At 34.6% G+C, this 10608-nt stretch overlaps 1 protein-coding gene across 1 annotated transcript in view; it reads right to left on the reverse strand.

The window, feature by feature from the left end:
• The window catches only part of LRRCC1 (leucine rich repeat and coiled-coil centrosomal protein 1), a 46775-nt gene that overhangs the window by 21947 nt on the left and 14220 nt on the right, over positions 1–10608 (reverse strand). The window contains exons 7-12 of the mRNA XM_011937203.1: positions 8547–8740; positions 7265–7412; positions 5680–5828; positions 2145–2349; positions 1273–1412; positions 621–642 (exon numbers count right to left, since the gene is read on the reverse strand). Coding sequence (XP_011792593.1) covers positions 621–642; positions 1273–1412; positions 2145–2349; positions 5680–5828; positions 7265–7412; positions 8547–8740 — 858 coding nt within the window. The remainder of the gene's footprint in view (positions 1–620; positions 643–1272; positions 1413–2144; positions 2350–5679; positions 5829–7264; positions 7413–8546; positions 8741–10608) is intronic.

Raw genomic sequence — 10608 nt, forward strand, 5'->3', positions numbered from 1 at the left:
CTCTCGCTTTCAAACAGTAATTGGGCACAGATAGGTACAAATAATATGAGTTTTATTTGATTGTGTATTTAATAGTGATGGGGATAAGGGAAGTATATCAAATCTTAACTTCATGAGATAGTTCAGAATCATTCTATGGCTTTAGAAATTCTTCAGGTGCATTTGCATAAGCTATTTCACTGTATCTACTACTTTGGCCAAGTGTTTGACTTGCAATAAATACAGTCTGATTAGCACTGGTGGTTTGTTAATAGAAAAAGTCACTTAAAGTATAAAATTATTTACTAATCTTTTGATATTGGGCCAGTTAGTCCATTCTTTACAGTTCTCCACTACTTTTCTTGCATTACTCAAACCCATAATGTGAAACCTATCATTTCCAGTTTTTGGTTTCTTTAAACTGGAATGAAACTAAGTAAAGCAAACTAAGTACAAAATTCCTGTAAAGGAAACTAAGTACAAAATTCTAGATTTTTGTGATTATTTTCCCCCAATCTTTTATAGTTGTCTCTTCTACACATGATAACAATTTTCCGCAGAGCACCAAAATTCATGTAGATACAAAACAAAACAGGTTTGGGAATAAATACAATGAACATATGATAATCATACAATTTCACTGGTAGGATAGTAAATAAATAACTGAAATAGATAAGATGAAAATGTTCAAATTACTACGGATTCTATAGAGCAAGAGTTGACAAACTACAGCCCATCAGCCAAATGTGACAGCCTTTTTCTTTGTAAATAAACTTTTATTGTAACATAGCCCTGCTGTTCATTTATGTATTATCTATGGCTACTTTTTTGCTACAAAGGCAAAGTTAGGTATGGCCTACAGAGCCTGAAATATTTTCTATGTGACCCTCTACAGAAAAAGTTCACTGACACTTCCTTCAGAAGAATAAAGAATACTGATTAGTTTACTGATTAATTTACTAATTAATTAACTTGGAGATCAATTAAAAATTTTCTCTCTATATAAAGACCAACTTTTGGCTGGGTTTGGAGAAATGAAAAATTAGCTATATTGTTATAAACCTATACCTCAAATACTGATAACAAAGGCACCTATTCATTTTTTAGTTACTAGTTCTTGCTATAGGGCTGATTCTAATGTATACATACATGAACATGGCATTTTCCAATAACTGATTCTGTCAGACTATACCAATGCTCAGTCACTATCTTTAAATACTGGTGGTGGGGAACCAGTAGCTTTCTTTTTCTATTTTTAAATGCCAATGCATTCCTGATACATTTTTCATTTACCTGTGTTCCTGTTCTTTCAATGCAAGAAGTTCATGAAGTTGTTGCACTTGTTCTCTTTCTCGATGAAGGGAAGTTCTAAGTAAGTATATTTCTCTATCAGCAGCTGAAGCTTTGAGTTCCACCTCTTGGATCAGTCTTATCTGAGTAAAATGCACACAATTACAGTATTTAGATAATAATCTCCCCTGCTATTTTAATGTCAATTTCCGTAAGTACCTTTTAAATGACAGTGTCTGGTGACTAAGTTGATTTTCAAAATTTAGGAAATTAATGATATTTCAGTCACACAAAGTGCAGCCTTGGAAGGAACAAATACACTAGCATTAACTATTGCTTATTTGCATCACAGATTTTAATAATTTTCATTCAGAAGCATGAAAATGAAATTCCTTCAACCACCTGAAAGCCTTTTTAAAAGCCAGCTCTCTCAGAATAAAAGCCTAACTACCAGCAACATTTCTATCAACTTTTCTTTTTAACTGCTTTAAGAGCTAGTAGTCTTAATTTAGACATAATTCAACAGGCTCTGTGACTGTTAAATTAACAGCAATTTAATTTTTGCATATAGTCTCACATCTTTTGTTTTTTTTGCTTATTTCCAATTTTATTTTTCCAATAATAAAAGGGCTTTCATTGCTGTTAACATCTAAAGTTCATTCAAGAAGATACCTACTATGAGAGATTTTTTTTTTTAAAAAAAAGAAAAAACGTACTAGCTAATTAGCTAAGAAAGAAGCTTTGCATTTTGTGACAGAAGCTTCTTCCATTTAGTCTCACATCTTTTAGGTTTTCTAGGTGGTATAATTTGTTTCACGATAGAAGCTATGAATTTGTGTTAATCTATGCCACTCATACATTAAATAGAGAAATACCTGTGCCGCCTGCTGCTGCCTTTTTTGTCTCTCCATTTTTTCTAATGATTTTTCCAGGGTTCTTAAGTGTTTAAGGTGATCCTCTTGTTGATCTTTTGCTTTCATTAGTTCAACAGTCAGTTTTTTAATTTCATTTTGAAGTTTGTGAACCATAACTTCGAGTTGTCCTTTGGAATTTCTCTCTCTAAAAATAATTTCCTTTAGCCTAAAGCAGAAGTTATATGTGCTGTTAAGTATATACACATATAAAAATGATAAAATGGTAATAACTGTTCAAACTTAGAGAAGATGTGAAGTATGTTTCAAATCCTAATTACAGTAAAAACTGGCAGAAAAATAGTGTGTCTTTCCCCTACTCCTGAACCTAACATTATGATCAAAAGGAAAATATTTTATATAAATTACTATTCCACAGTAGAACTTTACTAAACAATTTGTTTCAGGCATTATACTAGATATGGACTTAAAGGCAAGCAAGATGAATAACATGGAGTTTTCTCTGCCTTCGAGGAACCCAGCATCTCACAGAAGAACAGACTTGATATATTTATAAAGCGATGTGACAGATGTGCTACATAAATAGCAACCTGTAAGTCAACTTGGACTCCTTGTATTGAACCCAGACACCCAATATTGCTCCCAGCTTTGTGCTGGTTAGAACCCTTTCATTACAAGTGAAAACTCTTAATCAGTTTCAATAAAAGAGAGAATTTACTGATCTGCATAAGCAAACATAGAGAAGGATGTGGTGGCACTATGCTGAGGGACCACTGAAACCAAGAACATAACACAATCCTAGAATCTGGCTTCAAAAGCAGACTCTAGGAAATCAGATATAGGTGGCCTGCATGGTGTCATGCAAGAATCTTTATGTTTGGGGTAGGGGTACAGGAGGGAGACTATGAACATCTCTGGGATCATATTCTAATAATCCTGAACCAAACAGGAAAGAGTATCTTTCTCTAGCTCAACTTAGAATGAGTCCTAGGCAAGGCTCTGATTAGTCCAATTGGATTCATATGTCCACCCCATGAACCAATCACTGTGGCCACAAGATATAGGATGTTTACCCAGCTTAGGCCAAGTGCTCACCCCTTACTACAGACAGGTGGTTGAAATGACAGACTATAAGTCTATTGTTTGGAAACAGGAAACTGACAAAGATGCAGCCTCATGAAGAAATTACTGAGTCACACAGCCAACCCAGTGTAATTTCCAAGGCATATTTAAAAAAATATATCCATCAACTTCTACATTATGGTCATTTGTCCAATTCTTGTCCTTATCATCTTTCTTCTTGACTTCAATGAGAGTACTCTCTGAACTGGTCTTCCTTTGTTCATGCTCTCAACTCCTGCTTGGTATGCTATATGGAAGAGTGCTAGACTGCATATGGGTTGCGGGCAGGGAAGCCACAGAGAAGTAGAAATGGAACAATCATCCAAGCAACAGATAAGGGCCTAAAGAAAGGTAACAGGTTTGGGATACAGAGGAGATAGTTCAACATCTTTTAAGATGACATCAGTATCAACTGATGAATAAAGATATCAATAAAGATGATAATATCAACTGGCTGTAGAATAGGAGAAAAAGAAAGGAAGCAAAAAAAAAAAAAGATTCCTAGATTTCTATAGTTTTGGTGACTGACTGGATGCTGGATGGGGCACCATTTATTAGGGCAAGAAATATATAATAAGGAAGAAGAATGAGTCCACCTGAGGCCATGCTGATCTTAAGAAACTTATGAGGAATACAGACAAGACATTTTTAGTAGATAATTAGATGAACAGATCTGGTCATCAAGGAAGTTTGGATAATAAAAATACCAAAGTAGATACAATTTATTTTTTTGAAATTGTATGGCACCCACATGCCAGACCCTTTATTAGGGATACTGATTCCCTACCAAGGCACACAAGGGAATAGGAAGATAGTAAGGATCTAATCTCAAACAAACATGTGGTGGTGGTGGTGGGGGGTGGCATAGATAGAAGAATCAGAAAAGGTTGATTTTTCATGAAAAAAATGAATACATAACTTGGGAAACACAGGCACAACAATAGGTTAAGTAAGAAGAAAAAGTGTGCCCAAAGTCTTCCAGTTTAAATGGACTGGCTAGCAGCCCTAGACACAGCTTCCTCTAATATCCTGCTAAATACCTAGAATACAGAATAAAGTAAAAATTCATACACATATAACTGAAAACAAAAGATAACAGAATGCCAAAATTTGGGAATAATTTCAATTATAAGGCAAATGGAACTAAATTGAAATTAAAAACAACTCCTACAACACTCAGGCTTTGCCTCATGAAACTGCTCCATTCTGAAAAAAGGAAGACATATCTTTTCTCTTCTACTATCTGTCCATGACTCAGTCACAGGGTCTCTATAAATCTGTCACTACATAATGTTGGTTACTTATCCACTTACTGAAAGCAGGAGTGCTGTTTTTCTGAGGTAGAGCACTCTTACTGAACCATCCTGTTCCCTCATCATACTCGGTAGCTTCTTGTGTCAATTCAGACAGACATTTGTAAAACACAGATAAGGTAGGAAGTTGGTGGGTAGTGGTGGAAGGGCTAGCAATAACATTATGCATCATAGCTTTATAATTATAGAGGTTCTCATAGCACGCATGTTGCATATTAGAATTGTCTTTATACACGACAGGTACAACATATCAGAGAAACATGCAGTGGGGTAGAAAACACCATGTCAGTATCATAAAAATATTTAAATGAAACTGGGAACTGGGCTGTGAACTGTGTACATCAACTTATCCAAATGAGATTTTAGAAGGGGAATTACCCACTGCACAATCAGATAGGAAATGGAACCAGGAGCAAATTCCCAAAGTCTGTTAGCAAATGTCAAGTCTAGAAACCTAGTGCTCATTCAAGGGTAAGAAACCATAAGAAACTCTAAAAATCTTATAATCATTTGAGGAAAAGCATAACATTAGAAATAATTACAGGAAACAGAAGAAAAAAAGTTATTGTAATTTAAAAAACTGGTATTTTCACAGAATGAAATGACAGACCTGTATTAAAGAATGCAATACAACAAAACAAAAAACCCCAGATAAAATGGGAGACGTAATGGTGAGGATAGAATAAAAACATTAGATTAAGAAACTGGGCTATATGATACAAAAGCTCACTGCAGAAGATGAGTATGTGATGAAATCAAATATGACCCAAGAAGCTGAAAGAAAAAGGCTGCCAATGCCTGCCCTTTACAGAATCTGGCACTTTATATAAAAAGTTGTTAATCACTGCTCTAGTCTCTTGCTGTTCTTTACTTATAATATTTACCCGACATCTTCCTGCTTGAGGGCTCAAATACATGTATCTGAATTTCTTGTTAATATAACAAGCTATTAAAGTGCTAAATTATCTAATAAAATTAGTTCAAATCAAACTAAAACCACATACATTGTTGTTGATTGAACTACACTGAAACTAAGGAATTAAAGTTCTAAAGTCAGTATTCTTTATGCTATGAGGTATCTTCAGGTTTATTAATTTTTTTACCTATCTGTGGTAAGTAAAGCCAGACTATGAATATCATCTTTTTCATTTGCATGTTTATGCAGCTCATCGATATAATCCATGAGTTTATTTTCAGCTTGCTCAGCTCTCCATCTCTTCTCTCTCTCTTGGTCTAGCTGTTCAACAAGGGACTGAAAGAAGACAACAAAGTTATGTGAACTTATAAAAGTTACCTAACTTTTCACAGCCTCGATTTCCCCATTTATAACAGGGGAATAATAGTATCTACTTCAAAGAGCTGTCGTGAAACTTTTAATTTTATTTTTTTGAGTCTCACTCTGTCACCCAGGCTGGAGTGGAGGGGCATGATCTCAGCTCACTGCAAACTCCGCCTCCTTGGTTCCAGCGATTCTTCTGCCTCAGCTTCCTGAGTAGCTGGGACCACAGGCATGTCCCACCACGCTTGGCTGTTTTTTGTATTTTTAGTAGAGACGGGGTTTCACCACGTTGGTCAGGCTGGTCTTGAACTCCTGATCTCAAGTGATCCACCCACCTTGGCCTCCCAAAGCATTGGGATTACAGGCGTGAGCCACCGCGCCTGGCCAAAAATTAAGTTAATGGTAGCAAAGCATATAGATAAGTGCAGAACAGTGCCTGCTACATAATAACCAATCAATAAATGTTAGCTGCCATTATTATGCCACAGTAGATAAGATACAATTTTTGAAATAGTATATACTCATAGCATGGTACTCACATGCCAGACCCTGTATTAAGGATACAGAGTCCTTACCAAGGCACGCAAGGAATATGAAGATTGGTAAGGATCTAATCTCAAACAAACTTGGGGGGGTAGAATCAGACAAGATTGCTTTTTCATGAGAAAAATGAATATGTAACTTGGGAAACACAGGCACAATAGGTTAAGTAAGAAGAAAGATGAAGTGTGTCCAAAGTCATAATGATAATTATTATTTTTCAATATTAAAGCCTCTATAGTTGAGAATAAGGGGAGGAAACCAGTAGCCTAAAATGTACCAATTCTATTACTGAAAGAACAACACACAAGTAATATAAGGGGAAGTTAATGAAAAATACAAAATAATGAATCCACAAGTACTGAAGTTTCTCAACATGAGAATTGTTATGAAAATTTTAAAGAATTAAAACATTTTTGAACACCTCTTAATCTGGGATCCAGTGGTCCAAAATTGAGTTTCAGGAAAGTCCATGAAAACCTTGAAATTATATACATTTGTTTTGAGTGTAAAAATGGGCTTCTTTGAGAAGACCTGTAGAGATTTTTAGATACTGAAAAGGGTCTGACACCCCAAAAAAGTAGGAAGCACTACATTAAGGAATAAGAATTAAAAAATTCATAACTGTTTCTTCCTCCAGAAGCATATAACAAATGATTTCACTTAAATCTGATCATAAAAAAATGAAATTTTCATTCATTCAAAAATAACATTACATAAAATCTGGAAATCAAGAAGGAAAAAATAACCAATTCTCATCACTCCAATAAAATTCAAACACTTTTTGCTAATGAAAGCATGCACAATTTTTCTGGGACTCTGTATTTAAAATTATCCATACTACTTTTTCTTAATTTCTTAAATCATACCTGGTAAGTGTTGTCTTCTGAGTGACTTTTGTCTACTTTAATTATTTCAGTCTTTGGCTTTTCCGATTCTTGTAACATAGGACAGTTCGCTAAAGATGAGCTTACATATAATTCTTTAAGGTAAGGTGGTTTCATTTTACGACTACAACTGTAAAGAATAAAACACAGCAAATCACTCAAAAAAGCATGTTCACATTACTTTTCTCTAACATTAACATTTCTAGTTGCATATGCAAACAGCTTTTTAAAAAGAATATTAATAAAATTATAGTAACTTGGACAAACTGCTTTATAAATTTTATAATGGGTGTGCTCTTGATTAATGAGTGCCTCAAGATTTTAAAAAAGATAAGGATTTCATAAATGTTCAGGGTTTAACATTTTCAGGTAGGGTAGAATTCTTGGATATATCAGAATAATTTAAAAAGTACTATAGTAAGGTGATACCTAATAACTTGAAAGGACAGTAAACAGAACTACTCTTTGGGAGTTAAAAGTTTAAAATCGACACATAATGGGTCAAAGTTAATAGATTCTATCACTTGGTAGGACCAAAGAAATTTCAGGGTACGTCCTGGAAAAAAGTACAGTGTTTGAAGTGAACTGAATGCCTGTGTGTGTGTGGGTATATATATACATGTAAAATGTAATTGGGTAGGTATGGAAGAATTAAACAACAAAATATGCTTTGCAAAAGGAGAATTACAGAGGCAAAAGTTTACTGTAACCTCCCAGAGTAGTCATTTCTGAACCACTTGTCATGGTGATCCCAATTACGAAAGTACAGATATCGGTTTCCCTTGTCCTTATGGCATTAAACACAATCATCTTATTCACATTTAATCCTAAACTCCGTGTCATCTGACTAGGACTTGGCTTTCCATCTAGATCTGCCTACAAAGAGAGAAAAGGCTAGTCATGTAGACTCAAGTGTACCAGTCTTATTTCCCACTGTAAATGAATGAAACTAAAACCACATACATTGTTTTTGATTGAACTAAACCTAGATTAAATGAAGGTATTCCAGTTCTAAGGTCAGTATTCTTTATGCTATGAGATATCTTCAGGTTTATACATTAATTTTGCAACTAAGGTACAGACACAGAGAAAAGGATCCTTTTATATACATTTACATGAATGTACTGACCAGATCAGAACCTACAAGGCTGAAAAATCAAATCTTCAACATTAGTAAAGTAACAAATATTACCATGAGATAGCTTTGAAAAGCCAGCATTATTAACTTCTGTGTGCCTTAAATTTCTAAAACTAAAACAAGTACCTTACAAAAGAGTTGCAGTTTTTATTGTGGTGCTTAATAGTTTGAATGGTTTTGGCATAATACGGGATTTTTGATCTTCGAGGAACTTTTTTATTGCATTCTTTCCTGTTTCCATAGTCACTTTCAGAAGTTATATCTGTGTCTCTTTTTGGTCTGGGGTCTTTCTCAGGAACATTATCTATTGAATTACAAGTCTAGAATTTAAAAAGCCAACAAAGTTTGTTAAAAGTTCAGTATAAAAAAGATTGAAATTGGAAATTTTCTGAAATATTATGACTTTTTATATGATTAAGGGTTTATAAACTAGAAATGTTTGACAGGGAATTAAGCTTCTGGTATGGGCAAGTAGGCGTCTACCATGTTGACTTTCCTGCAGATAACAATTATAAACTCTGGAAAAAATACAAACAAAACAAAAATAAAAACTACTTGAAGGCCTTACAAAGTGAACAAAAGTAGGATTATTCTAGAGGGGAGGTGACACTTGGAAAATGGACCAGAATGAGGGTGTTTCTGTTTTTTATGGTTTTTAGTCTGAGAATGTACCACAATCAGTATTATGTAGAGTCTAAACCTCAGGTAGGAAAAACTAGACTTCTGGGCCTAAAGAACCAGAGGGCAGTATGAAGTGGACTGCAAGTGGCCCAGCAAAGAACAAAATAAATGAAATGAACTTTGAACTGCTACTTAAGATAAAAACATACAATCTGAGTCAAATCAAGTTAAATGCTTACTAAAAACAAAAATGTCAACTCTTTGGAGGACTATAACCAAATCTAGAGTATCCACAACAAAACATTCATGATGTCCAAGATACACTTCAAAATTGCTCGCCATAGGAAGAACCAGGAAAATGACCTATTCTCAAGAGAAAATGGAGACCAAACCTGAGATGACTCAATGTTTGAATAAGCAAACAAGAACTTTAAAATAGTGATCAAATAGTGATGTTCAATGAGATAATAAGAAATACGCCTGTCATAAACAAAAAGACAAGAAAACTCAGCTCAGAAATAGAACTATAAAAAATAGAAATTCTATAACTGAAAAATACAATGTCTGAAGTAGAAACTGACTGAGATTAATAGCAGAATGAGACAATAAAGAAAGAGTATACGAACCTGAAGCTAGCTCAATGGAAGTTATTCGATATGAAGAATACAGAAAAACAAATGTTGACAAAATGTACAGAGCCTTGGGGAATTTTGAGGCAATATCAAAAAGTCTACATGGAATCTGAAAAAGAGAGGAGAGAATGAAGCAGAATAAATACTGGAAGAAAGTTCCCAAATTAGGTGAAAACATAAAATTACAGATTCAGGAAGCATAGAGAAACCGGAAGTAGGATAAACACAAAGAAAACCATCCTTAGGTACAATGCAGTCAAACTGCTGAAAACAAACAGAGACAAATTCTTGACAGTAGCCAAAGAAAAACGGCATATTACATACAAGAAATCAAGGATCTTGAATTCATGTTAACTTTGCAATCAAAACTATGGAGACCAGGGACAGTACTGAAAGAAAAAAAAATTGTCAATTGAGAACTCTATATTCAGTGAAAAAGTCCACTAAGACTAAAAGTGAAACAGACTACTATCCACAGATGTAACACTACATTTGCTAAAGGAAGTTCAGACTGGAAGTCCTGGCTGAAGGAATATAACACTAGATGGAAATTTGAATCCTCAAGAAGAAATAAGAGCATCACAGTTGATTTATATACAGATAAATACAAATAATGTTTAAACATTTTACTTGAAGTGATACAGTTTTAACTCTAAGTAGACTATTTCAAGTCTTTTTTTAGAGCATTCAGACCAAAATGAAACCTAAAGAATTGTGACTAAAAAACCAACATTATGAATTAAAACTGAATTATATCCCAGCACTTTGGGAAGCCAAGGCGGGTGGATCACCTGAGCTGGGGAGTTCAAGGCCAGCCTGACCAACATGGAGAAACCTCGTCTCTACTAAAAATACAAAATTAGCCAGGTGTGGTGGCACATGCCTGTAATCCCTGCTACTCAGGATGTTGAGGCAGGAGAATTGCTTGAACCCAG

This window comes from Colobus angolensis, unplaced genomic scaffold, assembly GCF_000951035.1.
Source record: "Colobus angolensis palliatus isolate OR3802 unplaced genomic scaffold, Cang.pa_1.0 Scaffold16, whole genome shotgun sequence".
NCBI classification, from domain to species: domain Eukaryota; kingdom Metazoa; phylum Chordata; class Mammalia; order Primates; family Cercopithecidae; genus Colobus; species Colobus angolensis.